The following is a 17311-nucleotide window of genomic DNA, read 5'->3' on the forward strand; positions in this document are numbered from 1 at the left end:
GACTATTTTTAGAAAAAAGTAAACTAGTGACCAAGAATAAATGTGAAACCTTCTTTACCCCTGAAACATAAGTGAATAAAAATTAGAGAACCACAATTGTAGTTGTCTATACTTTTCATCAGGAAGTCCAACCCAATTGAATATATGACACATAGTAAAAATTCTTTTGAAGAATTTGATATCATTCTCATCTTTATTCCCCATTTCCACAACCCAATCCATCAGTTGTTAGTTCCACTTCTTCAAGAATCAGATACTAATAAGGGATGTGTCTGCATGTTACAGGTTGAACTGTATCCTCCAAAAATTCTTATGTTGAAGTCCTAATCCCCGGTACTGCAAAATGTGACCTTATTTAGAAACAGGGTCTTTATAGAGGTAATCAAGTTAAAATGAGATCATTAAGGTAGGCCCTCATCCAATGTGACTGATGTCCTTATAAACAGGGAAATTTTGGAGACAGACACGCACACAGGCAGAACGCCATGTGAACATGAAAATGTCATCAAAAAGATCAAGACAGGCCTAGAACAGATCCTTCCCTCACAGATCTCAGAAAGAACCAGCCCTGTCAGTACCTTGATTTTGGATTTCTAGCCTCCAGAACTGTGAGACAATACATTTCTGTTAAGACAGCCCACTTGTACTTTTTTGCAATAGCTCTAACAAATTAATATAGAATACAAGAGAATTGTTAGGGAAGGGCCTATGAAGGATAGAGAGAGAGAGAAAAGCGAAAATAAAGAGATCTTACAATGGGTAATAGAGGTCTGACACCTGTGAAAGAGTAGAAAGGAAGGACGACCAGCTAGAAAGAGTTGTAGCTTGAAGTGCAGTTCTGGAAGAGTCTTCACCAGGCCAGTGGCATGTCTGTAAGCAAAGGTTGCCCATTAGTGGAGGTCCCTGTTAGTCAGGATGGCCAGGTTCTGCTCCACTCAGTCATCGGCTAGGGACAAGTTTAGGGGTTATTGTCCTGGCATGAATGCTGTGATGGACCCAAATCTGTGACAGCAGGAGGATGTCAACCAACTTTGCTTCCTATAGCATGTTCTCTTGAATGGAAGTCTGATTAGTGTATCTCCACGGCTGCCACAATCACAAGGTATTATTGATTGTATTTCCTAAAAATAATTTAAATTCATTTATATTGCTTCACCATACCACTGCTGTCCTCTCATCTCTTCCTCTGCCGATTAAAATAGCTTCCTAATTCACTATCTCTACCTACTCTGGTCACCCATTAACCTTCCCTTCATTCTCTAAAACCTTCAATGGTTTCCTATTACTCAACATTAAGTAATGAGTCTATAATATATCGCCTACAAAGATGAGCACAAGATGGACCATGTTTTCATCTTTAGCCTCATCTTGTTCTTTGCTCCACATTCCACTCCAGGTTCTGAACTCCAGCCACATAGCCTTCTCTCAGTCCCTCATGATGGCCGTGCTTTCTCTGCCATTGGCCTCACACTCTTCTCCCACCCACCACAATACTGTTGTGTGAATGCCTGCTCATCTTTCAGCTTAAATATAACTTCCTCAGGAAACCCTTTTCTGCTCTACCTAACTAGGTCACAGATGTCTACTATTGGCTTCCACTGAAACTATATACATGTCCTTTAAAGTGCTTATGAACAGTTCACTTGTATACCTATTTAAGTAACTGTTCGTCATCCCTACCAGACATTTGATTTTGTGAGAGCAGGAGCTGTATCTATTCTTATTCACCACAGTAGCCACAGCACACAACTTCTGTCATAAAGTTGATGCCTGATAAATATTGCTAAATAAATTAGTTGACTAAAATATATAGATGCACAATATTTCTTCCATTTTCTCTGTATAAGAAAGATATCTAAAATTTTATATATAAATTATCACCCTTGGAATAAAACAAGCCTGAAAAAACATCATTTCCAGATACATACCACAACAAAATCTAAGGGAGCTAGCCAAATTTAAAATCATAATATGAACCTCTGGAGGTAACAGCTTCCTGACTCAGGACAAAAAAAAAAAAAAGTACTAGGATATTTAAAAACATTAAACATGTACTCACATCAGGAGCTCTAAGATTTCATTTAGGATGTTTTAGGTATGGTCCAGGCAACTGTCATACTCTAACCCAACTAGAATCCCTAATATTTAGCTTGTATCCTATGCTGAGGAGTTTTATTTTTGTCCTTTTGGTATGTAGATTTACCATATTCTAAAAACACAGTTTTCCTTCATATATACTACAAATAACTGAAGTTTATCCTTTCAAAAGCCAAACTGGCTTTTTGTACTACTTTTAATTTCTCAGCATTCTATATGGAACCATATTCAATGCTAAAGATATTCCTGCCATCCTATACAGAAGAAAATGAATTTTTTTTAAAGTCTTTTTTTAACCTCTCAGGATCATTATAATTAGTGACCTTGATATAAACTCTTAGGAGCTATTAAAATGCATGTGACTCCATGTTGAAGTTTGCAGATTGTACTTTTGAATTCCTTTAGCATTTTTTCATATTATTTAAAACCCCTCTCCATTAGCCTGATAGTTATCAAGCTCTGTCCCTACCACAATCTTGACCACGTGTATCATTAACTAGAAAGTTCCTCCAACGAGGTATCCTGCTACTGCTGAATTCTAATAAAGTGTTTACTGCTAACACCCAAAGGTCAACAACAACAAAAAAATCAAAAGCATGTTCATGTATGTTCAGGACACTGTAACCTTGTTTTCCTTGATAGATACCTTTTCTCTCCCAACTCCTTGCAATTCAGCACATACAATCAGTTCCTGTGCTTAGATTTGTCTCCTGTTGAAGGCATGTTGGCAGACACCCCCAGGTAAAGTAAATCCTAAATCAGTGTTATATAGTTTGGCTTTGAAGTATTCCATATGAAAGTATGTAACATATAGTTTCCTTGTCATATCTCCTCTTTGTCTTGACGTGGATTACTTTGTCTTCCCTTTTAGGCCCTAAGGCTCAGGATGTGAGACTTGATAATTCTTCTGACCTCCATTTCTAAAAATTTAGCATGAATTTATTTCCCAATCAACCTTAAAGTCCTAGCTACAGTTCAGTACCCCCCAAGATTCATCTTTTGTAGCCCCTCACTGGCTCTATGACCAACCTTTCATTCCCCTTACACTGACTCTATCTACAGCCCTGTCAGTTCTACCATCTTGCTGATTATAGCTTTAGCAGTCAGGTACCACAGATATATATATACATAGATACATACACATATATATACATATATAAATACACAGAGATTTAAGTTATACATAATACAAATATACATATATTTATAATATATAACAATATTTGTATATCTATATATTTAAAGCTTCTATTTCATAAGTGATAAAGTATAAAAATGAAAATAGTGACAATATTAATAGTTTATGAGACAGAGGTATTAAAAACATTATAGTAAAACTCCCCAGATAAATTGTAATTGGAATTCCAGATGAAAAAACATGCAATTAAGAAGAGCTGATGTTTTCTGTGCATGCACATACACCAGGCATTAAGCTAAACGGCTCATAAATATTACCTGATCCTCATGACAGTCCTGTAGGTTAAGTGCCTTCATTTCATCCACAGAAAGGCAGAAATTAGAGAAAATTAAATGCGGGACAGTGAATGGTAGAGCTAAGATTCATACACAAGTAATTTGACTACTGAATCTGAGTTTTAGAATATTGAGACAAAATGTATTCCTAATGAATCTAAGTAATTTTAATGAAGGTCAAAAAATTAGGTGAAAACAGTCTGCTAAACTTCAAAACAACTATCTCGCATTATACCAGACTAGATAATTGTTTTAGTTGAGCTATATTTTCTAATTCATCCTTATGTAGTAAAAGTAATAATAATAACTTGGCAGCTACTCACATTAACAAGTATAATTATGTTGTTTTGATTAGTTGTTGTTCTGATGAGTCTCTCTCTTAATTTTGATCACTATAATAGAATCTGCTTTGTTTAGAGGCAACTTTCTTCTTCTGGCTTAACAGAACCATGATTTTGTTTAGAAGGCAATTGAGCCCAGCCCTAAAGTACATAATGGCCATAATAACTGATTCAAACCAATCATGAAAATATAATTTTCCTTTTGCCAGTCATTGTCTAGGAGTAAGCAGATGAAGCAGTTCAGAAAAATGAGATGGAAGGGCGTGTCTCTGGTAGTGGGGTTTCCAGGAAAGATTTTTCTCCCTGATTAAAAAACAAAACAAAAGGATAGAGAAGGCCTCCCTTCTTGCTTAAGATACTATTGAGTGAGAACATAATATTTAGAGCAGAGGTAGGCATCCTATAGAAAGGCAAGCGTGGAAAAGTACGGAATTCTTAATAATCTCCCAAAGTCACTGAACCAAACCTGGGCCTATTCATATACATGATAAGTAAATGACAACAACAAAATATTTCCTTGTGTTTAACTCACTTTAAATTGGATATTTTATTATTTATAGCTAAAAACCTCCTAACTGATAAGGACACTTAACATATTAGTTTATCTGAGCCACATTGCCATTGTATATCATCTGGATGTATCTTTCCTTGTGATACTCTTTAAGAATCTTTCAGGCAGGTTCTATCAGCAATCCTCCACTCTGAATAAACCAATCAAATGTTTTATCAGCAATTTTCAATCTTAAATAACATTGCCACCAAAAAGCTCACTAACTTTTCACAGCTTCATTTTATACTTGTTTTCTCAGCTTAGCACACTTTTCCCATCTCCTTGTAGATCATATCATTCCCATCACATTGTCTCAGAGATTTGGCAGCCCAAATTGAAGAACATGACTGTTTTCAAACTGGGCTCTTCAGTGTCCTAGGTTTCTGTGGAGGTATGGCCAATCAGTGCATTATTGCTTTTAGTTAGTTTATATATTAGGATCCCACCATTAAAACAATATGGAAATCTACATTATTAAAACAATGCACAAGACATGGTATCATGGAAACTGTCATGTCCACTGTCCCTAGACCTCAGAAAAACTGCTCCACTCATACTTTTTTAATGAATGGGCAGAAATGGTTAATCATATTTTCTACCATGACAAATCACTTATATCCACTGATAACTAATACAAGCCTGGGATGAGCACCTTTCTAAACTAGGACTGTCAACCCCTATGCTAGATTGTGACGGATGATGTGGCCTAACTCATAAAGATAAGATAAACCAATCAGAATATCAACGTTGGGAAGTCAATATGGAAGAAAATATGCACATATATATGCACACATGAACATGAGTCAGTTGTAATGGGTGATAAAGACTAAAGGAGTCAAAATGACATCATATAGAATAAAGAGTATGACAAGTCATAGTAGATCACAAGAAAGCAAAAACTCAGAGAAGCCAGAAGCCATGGGATAGAAAAACATCTACACACTAAGCAGTGGACAGCGAGAAGAAAATAAAAACAGGTAATTAAAGAGTAGATGCATTTCGTTGATTGTTTATGGCAGCATCACTTTTTGAAGAACTGAGATAGTTTTGCAATGGGTATCAATGTGTATCTGGTATAGTGCATATAATAAGATAAGATAGCAAAGGGAGATAGTGCAGACCAAGCTAATGGCAAAAAGTATTAACTGTGTATTATTTCCAGGCTCAATAGAAATTTGTTTTACTACTTTTCAAGATGCAAATTCATACCAATGAAAGAGTAAACATATAATCAATCAATTCAAGAACTCACTGAATAATATAGAAGAAATGGCAAAAGTAGAGTTCAAACTCTGAGTTCTGCAGGAGCTTGGGCACTCTTCCAGCAATATGACTTTTGGTCTATCACTTCATATGGCAGATATTATTAGTGTTCATCAAATCTTGACCTCCAGTCCCCTGCCCCCTACACATAGTACCGACTCACTTCCCATAGGAGCCTCATGACTTGGACTGGTTAATAAAACATGAACAGATGTAACTGTGCCATTTCTAGGTAAAGGCATTTGAAAGCTCCTGTGCATTCTCTGGTGTCTCTCACCAAGCTCTGACAACTGTGAAAGACATATGTTGGCATGGCAAGACCAAACATTAAAGCCAGCTAAATTGCTGTTACCACATGGAGGACAACTGTCTTGGAGGATAGCCCAAATCTGCAGCTGAATTTTCTTAAAGAATAAATAGAATTTTATTGTGTCATGGCATTTAGATTGAAGTTGTTTGTTCAACTGTAGCTTGTACTATACTGATTAAAATACGTAGCTTCTCATATCAATTTCCTAATTTGAAAAATTATCTATTCACCTCAGAGTTGAGGCTGAAATAAGATAACATTTATCAAATAATTTTATAAGGTTTTTTGTATACATCTATATAAATTTAAGGTATCTACAGTATACATAATGACAGGAAAAATAATAGTTCCTTTAAACAAGATCTATAAGTGATAACACAAGGTTAAAATTATGTCATATGTTTTATTAACATGTAACATATATTAATAATGTGAAGTTTGTTCTATATATTTCAGTAATAAAAAAGTTAAAACTAAAACTATTATATTAACTAGAGGAATAAAGGCATTCATGGAAAATTACACATATGCTCATATGTATGTAAATAGCACAGAAACGCAGAGACAGTTTTATCTTTTGGATGTTTTGCTTTACTATTGAGATGACTGGTGAATACATAAAATTACAGTATAAAATCAAATCATAGTATATATTACCACTTTTACATTACAAAAGCATAATACAGTTTGGCTATACAGAAAGAATTGACATTACATGCCAGTCAAAATCTTACAACAGTCAACATCTTCATGTTTTTCTACAAATTTTCAACTCTATACCAACTTCTTCCAGAAAATAAAAGGATTATTAAAGAATATAGCAATAAAAATCTCTCCAAAAATGCCAAGGAAAACCTGATTTCTTAAGAAAGTGTCTTCAATTACTATAAGATTCTCAATTTATGATTTAAGTATTTCTATAGATATGTTTTATATCATACTGAACAATGCAAATTACCAACATATCTTTCAACCCAATTTCAAAATGTATCATATTTCTCATATTTTAGAAAAGATCAAACCTAAGTAATTTTTTAAATGTAGTCTTCACCAAAGATAAAATTAAAATCAAATGCAATAATATACAAGAGAAATACCAAAAAGGGCATTGGAGATCATGACAAAAGAACTCAAGAACTTTGAAGAGTAGGAGTAGAGGTGACACTCAAGGTATTTAGCTATTTAACAACTGGCAGGGCATAAGGACCATCTAGTTAGAACAGATGTTTGCTGTAGCAATGGGTCCAGGAACACTGGTAGAGTGTATTGGTAGATACCACCTGAGCATTGCTACCAGTTGATAGTAATGTTCAAATGCTATTGATTTTGTTTTCAGAAAAACTTTACAATAACTCACCAGAAGCATCTCAATCTAGTTTCTCCATTGTGTCCCACATTCAACCTCTATCAATTACAGAGGAACACATTTTCTGGTTGTACTCTAATACCCCTAGGACTGCAGTCATGTTAGATATACATTGGTGAATAATCTACACATTATCTTGGGTAAATACATGCAAATAATATACACCTGTTAAAAAAATTGACTTCTCTACACAATCATATATCATGAGGTTCCAGTATGGAATTGAAATGAATTAAAATGACTACATTATTGCAGGACTGATGTTAACACCTCTCTCACACAGCTACCTCACATTTCTAATCTTCATTTACATGTTTTGATTTCACATATAGTATTTATTTTCTATTCTTTTCCTTTCTCTTTCTTTCTCTCTCCTATTTTCCTCCTCCTCCTTCCCCTCCTCTGCCTTCCCCTCCCCTCCTCTTCTCTCTCTCTCAATCTCTCTCTCTCTCTCTGTCTCTCGGATCTCATCTATTTCTGGGATGCAGGGGTATGAATGCAGGGGTATGAGCTTGACTTCCTGGACTCCAGTGATTCACTTCAGTTTCTTGAGTAGCTGGGGCCACAGGTTACCACAACTAGCTAATTTTTTCCTTTTTTTCTTGTTAGTAGAGATGAAGTCTCGCTATATTGCCCAGGCTGGTCTCAACCCCTGGATTCAAGCAGTTCTCCTGGCTTAGAATCCCAAAATGCTGGGATTACAGGTATAAGCCATCATATCAAGCCTGATATATTATTTCTTATTTCCTTTTGATATTAATTCAGAAAACACGTGAAAATTTACTATTTTCTAAATAAGGCATAAAGAGCAAACAGTGTAGAAAAGAAGACAGAAGCAGAACCAACTATTATAGTCCACAGGAAATAATGTCATAATACAGGTATTCTCAGAATGGTCTGGAATCACAGAGATTTCCCAGTAGAGTACATGTTCCATTTCATCTTCAGAGACAACCAGGAGTTAAACAAGAGAAGAAAGAAAGAATGCAAAGAATTCCACTCCTTGAAAAATGTACTTCCGTAAAAATATAGTTCGTTAGAGATTGGAAGACAAGATAAAATAAAAAATGATGGTCGGTAGTCCCAGCTACTCGGGGAGGCTGAGGCAGGAGAATAGTTTGAACCCATGAGGTGGAGGTTGCAGTGAGCTAAGATTGTACCACTCTACTCCAGCCTGGGTGACAGAGGGAGACTCCATATCAGAAAGAAAAAAAAAAAAAAATCTGATTAAGGAGCTAATTAAATACTCAACTAAAGAGTATGAACATTTATCCCATGAAATGCCATAGAATTGTGCTGTCCAATAGAACTTTCTGCAATGATGGACATATTCTGCATTGTTCTGTCCAATACAGTTGCCACTAACAACATGTGATTATTTAGCCCTTAAAATGTGGCTAGTTGGCTGGTGAAGTGGCTCACACCTGTAATCCCAGCACTTTGGGAGGCCAAGGCTGGCAGATCACTTGAGCTCAAGAGTTCAAGACCAGCTTGGGCAACATGGCAAAATCAAATCTCTATAAAAAAATACAATAATTAGCTGAGTGTGTTGGCATGTGCCTGTAGTCCCACCTACTCGGAAGGCTGAGATGGGAGGATGGCTTGAGCTCGGGAGCAGAGTTTGCAGTGAGCTGAGCCACATCTTGTCTCTAAAGAAAGAAAGAAAGAAAATAAATGCAGCTAGTGTATCTAATGGACTGGAATTTTACATTTTATTTTTCATTAACTTTTGTTTGTTTGTTTGAGACAAGGTTTTGCTCTGTCACAAAGGGTGGAGTGCAGTAGTGTGACCATGACACACTGCAGTCTTGATACCCTATGCTTGAATGATCCTCCCACTTCAGCCTCCCAAACATCTGGAACTTATAAGCCTGTACTACCATACCCAGTATGTGTATATACATATAGATTTTACACACACACACATATATACACATATACATGTATCTCCATACATATATGTATGTGAATGTATTTTATATATACATACACACACACACACACACACAGACACACACACACACACACACATAGTATAGGCAGGGTCTCACTATGTTGCCCAAGCTGGTCTCAAACTCCTGGACTCAAGAGATCCGCCCACCTTGGCCTCCCAAAGTGCTGGGATTACAAACATAAGCCACTGTGCCCAGGTAACATAGGTTTTTAAATAGCCACCTGTACCTAGTGGCTACCATATTGGACAGTGTGGCCATAAAGGACTATAAGCACACACATAGTATGACAGATTTACATCTCAGAGGGAACACCATCTGTTCAGTGTGGAAGGTAAATTGTAAGAGAGACAAGTGAAGTGGAGAAAAGTTAGAAACAATAGCACAATAATCTAGTGATGTGAACCTAAACTAATGTAAGGTCAATTGAGCTCACAAAGCAGTAATGTAGTCAAGAAATATTTAACAATTGAAATTGGATGACTGTATGTGAATCGTAAGCAAAAGAGAGACATGGGATGACTCAGGTTTCTAGTTTGAGAAACTGTGTAGATGATGGTGTTATTCACCTTACAGAGTGCAGCAAGATTTGTCCAGGGATAAAAATGATTGTTTCAAGCTTAAATTTGAAAACAAGTCTGAATTATCTATCCAGTAAGAAGTTGGCTGGCTATACATGTCTGTAACTCAGAAAGTAATTAACAGCTTAGAGGTGGCCATTAAGGAAATGAACTTTGGATCGATCACCCAGGGAACATGGACAGTGAAAGCAGAAAGAGTTAAACGGCCCAGAAAACACTGTCAGTTGGGAGGTGAAAGTCATTCTCTTCCACAAAAATTCAATGCATCTCATTATATTCTAGGAATCAGACTGGGCCTTTAGGGACCAAAGAGGAATAAGATAGAGGCCCTGCTCTCCAGACATTAGCTTGTAGAAGAGTGCTAATTAGGAAGAAGAGTTCATGGAATAAGAAATTCATGAAGAAGCTGGGCATGAAATACTCAAGGAGGTAAGAAGAAAACCAGAAGAGATGTCTCAGAAGTCAAAGTAAGAACCAGTGCACTCAGTACTACAGAAAAGAGGGGAAAATATCCATGAAACTGAGATAATGTGCTTAGTAATCATCTTCTGCATGATTAATTCTAGAGTGGTAGAATTAGACGCCAGACCACAAAAAGTATAAAAGAATGAAAGGAATGGAAATGGGAACACTTCAGTGGAAAATCTCTCTCCTGTCCTATGATAAGAGCTTTATTTAGATTCCCTCCTTCATGTCTTCTTAGGTATCTTCCTTTCCCGTATCTTCAATATTTCCTTCTGTACTGGCTCTTTCCCCACTAATGGCATTTAAACAAGACTGGATAGTCCATTCTTAAATGGACCCCTTTCTACAGCTCTCATCCAATACTTCTCCCTGCCTGCACAGTTAAGAGTGAAATGAAATATATCCAAGGAGAAAAGGTCAACTGAAAATAGATTCAGTTACGGGGCAAGTTTGTAAAAGATTTATGCTGATTAGAGATAAATATTTCAGTCTTCTATACAAATATAATAGTTTTTGTTATGCTATTAAGTGACTTTTCAGATGACCTTGTCTAATAGGAATGATATTTAAGAGCAGCCTTCTCCAAATAGCTTGATCTCTTGCTGCCATATTCCCAAAAGTTTAGTTTATTACCACAAAAAGCAGCGGTACTCCTTCACTAGATAAGCTCCTTGAACACAAATATGATGTCTTTATTATCTTTGAAGTCCTAATATTCAGAACAGTTTGAGAGATGTATCAGTCATTCAAATTTATCAGAAACAGATTTGTGTGGGTTTAAAGGTGGCCCATATGATAACTTGTCAAACTACTTCTTTACATAGTCCACATTCAGCATTGTCCTACAAATCTCCTGAGCCAGGGTGTCATATAAGCAAATGGCTGTTGATGTGGTGAGACAAAGATCCCCTCAGCTCTTGAGATCACTAGGCAGGGTCTATGGTAGATAGTATCAGGGCAAGTAGTCTCAAACATTTACCCGGTATAGATATCAATGTCTGTGTGTGGCATTACATGAGCAAGCATTACTCTGGCCTCAATACCCCTAACAAATTAGTATATCTTCACTTTTACCTCCCAGAACTGCACATATGACAAATATCACTTAAAAACAGAGCATTCTATCACTTTACACTGACTGCTGACATATCAGTTATGTCATCATCTTGGTATTTTGGCACCTGACTACATAGCAAACTAACTTAACACTTCAAAATATTTTAGGTGTATGAGCAAACATTTTGTGAAGGGAAGTTTCATCTTTGCAAAAAAAAAAAAAAAAAAAAAAATCATTACTTGAGAACTTGTGCTTGTTAAATACATTTCCAAGTTTCTGGGTTTCTTTATATATAAAACATTTGACATACACTGCCTAGCTAAAGAAATAATGGCAAACCAGTACAATTTACACATGTTAGGAAAACTCCACTTTCCAAGGAGATATAAACAATTATAATGGAAGTCTCATGAAGGCAGGGACTTTCCTTGTGCACTACTAATCCTCATCACAGAACTTAGTAATGGCATGGAATAGGTGGTAAATAATATTTACTGAATTAGTGACAGTCACTAAATACGTAAATGGTTAAAAAGTCAAAAGTACTCCTGGTTTTGCTTAAATTAAGTGATTTCTATGGATGTTTTATAATTTTGTAAATAGGGCTGGAACCACAGGACTTCTAGGAGAAAAAGAAAACTTAACTCATATTCTTAAGTAACCAGACAAAAGAGAAATGTTGATATAAATATAAACTCACATACATAAATCATTAGTGACTTGCTCCACTAAGGTGGAAATACATGTGACCATATTAACAGATGTTTCTTTAAAATATTACCATTCCCTGACTATGTCTAGCAAATCAGGAAAATCTTTGGATGAGGGAAGGAATGTAGGGAGTTGAGGTAGGAAACGACATTATTTCACCTTGGCACAAACATGATGATCAATAAATGTTAACTCATTTTTCAAAAAGGTAAAATTTGGAGATTTAACATCCAACAAAATCATATATTTTAAACAGAAAGGCACTGGGCATACACTATTGACTTTATTTTTCTCCATAAATAAGCTAGCCATCTTTATGTGCAATATCGCTTTAAACTGGTTACTTTAAATGATCACAGGAAGCAGCATGATGATTGAACATGTTAGGTAAGTTCCAGCAGAGCTGGGTTTGGGCAGGTCCTACCGGTGCACCCTTGGGCAAGTTATTTAACCTTGCTCAGCCTAAATTTCCTCACTAAGAATGATATTACCTACTTTGAAGGTTTTTGCAAGAATTTCAAACTGCACATAAAGTACGTAGCATTATATCTGACACATAAATTATCAACTATCAGCTATTAGGATGATAAGTAAAAGCTCAAAAATGATCTTTCAGTTACAAAGTATGGTTCTTCGAAAAAACCTAATGTTGTGTCTTAGCATATAGAGCTAGGTAAGCATTCAAATTAAATTAATATTCTGTATTTCCTATATACTATGTGTTAATAGGATTTGCATTTTAATGCCCTTTCATAGCATCCTTTATGTACTTATCTATGTGATTATTTGGTTAATGCCCCTCTGCTCCTCTAGTATGTAAGTGTTATAGATGCAGAAATGTTTGTTTTGCTCAAAACTGTGTCCCCAGTGCACAGTACTGGTCAGTTGAATAAATACTGACTGCTTACAAAAAAGTTAACATAATAAATTTCATGCTCATCTCCACCATATGTGCATGAGCACCATCTTTTCTTGAAATTGGAAGAGACTTGCTAAAGAGCATAGAGTTTGTTTTTTTTTTTTTAAAGTAGAGGATTAAACTCTAAGCATTGATTGCCTTCCAATATACCAAATTGAATAAAAAATGAAAAACCAGCAATGACATGGCATGAAAAAGGAAATAATTCCCTGCATGAAAAAGGAAAAATTCCCTGCTTTTAAGGTAAGAATCATTATTCAGTTATGACAAAAATTCCTTTATATAATTACCATACGTGCTCAAACTAACAACCATCTAGAGTGATTTCCCCATATCCCCGCTCCCTGGCCTTATATATTTTACTGTGAATGTCCTACTGAGAGGAAGAAAATAAAAGTATTAATTGAAATCTTCACATTTCTTTATTCTGTTAGTAAATAGCAATTATCCTTAAATTTCCAAATCCTTACCACCTACGTGTTCAGCAATATAATACATGAAGAGTGCTCATCTATTAGGCAACTGCTTATTCAGTGCCCATCATATACTGCACATGATGTTCAGCACTGAGGATACAGGAGAGAATAAGACAGACAAGTCTCTTCTCATAGAGATTAAGTGTTCATTTTAGGAAATCTACTTTGTCCCTAGTGTGTTCCTTGCATATAAATATACATACGTTTTGTATTTCTACAGTGAGAATATGACTGTTCTTTGGAATGTTTCCAGACTCAAAAAGGAAGTTATTATTACCTACGTATTCACTAAATGAATTAGATTAACAAACTATTTGAAAGTCTCATGTGGTTCGATGTAATAAAATTTTACAAGTAAAATATTTTTCTGCATCACCTCAAATCAGTTAAGAAAATAATGATTTTGGCCCATTCTTCTTGCTTGGCACAAATAACTAATTTCAGTGCACTGTCATACATAGTTTGAAAATGGTAGCCAAAATGAGCATTCACCAAGATAATGAAGAAAACTATAATCTGGAAGCAAAAAGTGTGAGTTCTGAACACTGCCCAGACACTGTTAGCATCATTCAAGCTTTGGATGCCAGGCAGCCAACTAAATGTAGGACTTGGACTGCATGAATGTGTTAGATGCTGGTTAAAGAATGCAGTTTTTATTAGCCATAGTTCAGAATTTGGCTGTTAACACACATCATGTTACCAAATCATGCAATAGGATCAGATTGGAAAGATTGTATCTGTTTTACAACAATAATGACAGAAAATCAAGGTAATAAATATGTGTATTTAAAATTATTTAAAAGGTGGAAGCAAAAGAAAAAAAAAAGCAAGGAATATTCCCCCCAAATTATCATTATTCTATAATTTACATGTATAAGAGATATAACACTCAAGGGGCCATGCATTTTTATAGAAAATATATATAGACAGCAGTAAATAACAGTTATATAGTGAGGAAAATAATTTGTTTCAATATTCTTTTAATCTTTCTTTACATTAAGAAGAAAGTTTCAATTTGGTGGCAATATTCTTTTAACACTTAGAGTGTGAGTGCAGATTTGCTGGCCTTTGTGAACCAACAATATCTAGCTCAAATAATATTGCTTACACATGTGGTTCTCAAATATTGCTTACACTCGTGGTTTTGGATTTCTTTACATTCTTAAAATTGTTCAGGTACTCAAAAGAACTTATATTTATGTGAATTACACATGTCAACGTTTAACATATTAATTAAACTTGAGAAAACCTATACGTATCAACTGATTTAAAATAATAGTAAACACATTACAGGTTAACATAACCTTTATGAAAAACAACTATTTTTCAAAAAAGAAAAAAAAAAGGTAAAAAGAATGACATTTAGATTTTTATTTCCAATTCCCTTTAATATCTGACTTAAAGTGATAGGAGTAGATAAAAAATAGAAACAAAAAATAGGAAACAGATTTTTATATTTACTTCTGCATTAAATCCTTTGCAATGTGTTGTTTGGTTGAAGCATATAAAGTAATTCCATCTTCACACAGATATAAATTTGGAATGGAAAGAAACATTGTAATAGCCTTTTTATATTTGAGTGGTTATTCCTTTATGATACCACTACACCAAAACTTGACAAGCAGTGTCTTAAAGATTAGTTGCAATGTGGAATCTGAAACAATATCAGTGAACTATTTGTACCCTATAAGCCTGTAACAGAATGTATTATTTTGAAAATAGTTTTAATACTGTAGGTCCCCTGAAGAGGTCTAGTGAAACTCCCAACTGTGTGGTTCCCTGGCCCACATGTCAAAAACTACTGGCTTACACTATTTTTTAACCAGTCAAGTGATGGTGATGTTGGTTTTCCACTCATGATAATAACGACTTGTTTAAAAGGAAAGTTTGGTTTTAAATAATCAGTTTAAAGAAATATGTTAAATTACAATACAGAGGGTAATTATGGGAAAAACGTGAAGTAATTTTGAAAACAATAAACACAATCTGCAAACCTACCCTCTACACTTATGTTATAATGAAGGAAACTGCTAGACAGCTTTCCCTCACCTTGTGTCTTTGCTGGCTTCTAATGGTGAGGTCTTGGCTCTGTATGTCAAATCTTCAGGAAGGTGATTCTCAACTAATTAGGTATAAGTGAATTACTTAGGTGGCAGATTAAAGGCCAACACTAGGAAACACTGATAGTAAGGAAGAACTTTTCTTCTCCTGAATTTTATAAAAATAAAATATCCATAAGGCACCCCCATATTACTATTAATCCACTCAAATATATATTGATTTCCTATTAAGTGGCAGCACTGTACAAATAATTTGTAAGACTCACAAACCTACTAAATAGATATCATGTCTTTCAAGAGTTTGCATTCTGATAGGCACAATTTTGACCAGTTAGGTATACAAAAATGTAGACTAGAAAAGTAGAAATATTACAAGACAGAGTAGTCAAAATTCTAGGGCATAAAGATTATCTTCACTTCAGAGAAAGGGTGTCCTTTGAGGCTGACGTGGGTCATAGGTCAGATGAAGAGATTTGGAGGTAAGGCACTAATTTATAAACAAAAGGCAGCAATTAGTTATAGGTTTAAACTGCTCCAAAGGTAACAGGCCTTTAAGAAGGTCAATGTCATATTCTTAGGCACGAGTCCCTGATGCTGGGGAAGGGTAAAGGGTCACAGAAGTCAGCCTTGCTGGAGATCACTGGCCTGCGTATCTCAGGCCCACGGGGGTGCCCCACCGAGGCTTTGCCTCACCTGACCGTCCTGACCACGAAGTACACCAGCACCGCGCCGCTCACCACCATCAACACGGTCAGGGCCCGCTGGGTCATGGGCTTGTCGCCAGGGTTGGGGCTCACAGCAAGGCCGCCACCCACTGAGCCTTCCCCGGCCTTCCCTCCGTGATCGTCCGCCTCAAGCCCGGCCACAGGGCTGCTTCCATTGCCTCCCTCGGAGCCCTGCGGCCCCGCAGCTTCAGCCAGACCACGGCCCGGCTGCTGGGCAGCGGTAGGGCCCGGTGGCAGCGGCGGCAATGTCCGTGGTCTAGGGTCAGGAGGCCCAGGACCTTGCGCGGCCTCGGCTGCCTGCAGCAGGACTGCCAGGGGCCCGCTTAGCTCAGGCAGCAGCAGCAGGAGGAGGACGGAAGCCAAGAGGTGGCTGAGACAGCAGCAGCACTGCGAGGCCTTCATCGTTCCCGGACCGCGCTCTCACCACCCGGAAGCTGCCGCGCCCGCCACCCTGGCTCCAAGAGGGACCATGGGCGCGGTGGAGAATGAAGCAGAGGTGACCAAACGCCAGGGAGAGGCCCGGTCGTGGCAGGTGGCAGAGGCTATAGCAGTGGCAGCTGCCTGGAGGACCGGAAGTTCGTACATCTCAGCGGCCACTGCTGCTAAGGACGCCTTCGGTTGCTAACTGGTAGGGGCAGGGTGCACTTGGTGACGTCAGAGCCCCAGCGCCTAGTGCGCAAGCGCACTTGTGTAAAAAGCGAGGAGGTGAGCGTTCTGAAAGCTTTGCTCTTTTCACTGTTAGTGAGGAGCGGTCAAGGATGCTTATTAAGAAAGTAAGTAGACAAAAAGAGATTGTGTAACATGTACAGCAACCCTCTCATGCAGGAACCCAGAGAGATTGGAAACTCATTTTCTGAATTCATTCGTGTCAAACTGCAATAACACATTTAATCTGTAAGCCAGAAGGGCTTAGTTTTCCTCAGCTTGATTACAAGCTTTAAGCAGGCTTTTTTCCCTGCCTATGG

The 17311-nt window shown here is 36.8% G+C and overlaps 1 protein-coding gene across 1 annotated transcript in view; it reads right to left on the reverse strand.

The window, feature by feature from the left end:
* Nucleotides 1-16968, reverse strand: part of LOC105471054 (family with sequence similarity 174 member A) — a 44131-nt gene extending 27163 nt beyond the window's left edge. The window contains exon 1 of the mRNA XM_011723397.2: nt 16315-16968. Within this exon, the coding sequence (XP_011721699.1) occupies nt 16315-16748 (434 nt within the window). The 5' untranslated portion in view covers nt 16749-16968. The remainder of the gene's footprint in view (nt 1-16314) is intronic.
* Nucleotides 16969-17311: the final 343 nt, after the last annotated feature.

The sequence above is a fragment of the Macaca nemestrina genome, chromosome 6, assembly GCF_043159975.1.
Source record: "Macaca nemestrina isolate mMacNem1 chromosome 6, mMacNem.hap1, whole genome shotgun sequence".
NCBI classification, from domain to species: Eukaryota; Metazoa; Chordata; class Mammalia; order Primates; family Cercopithecidae; genus Macaca; species Macaca nemestrina.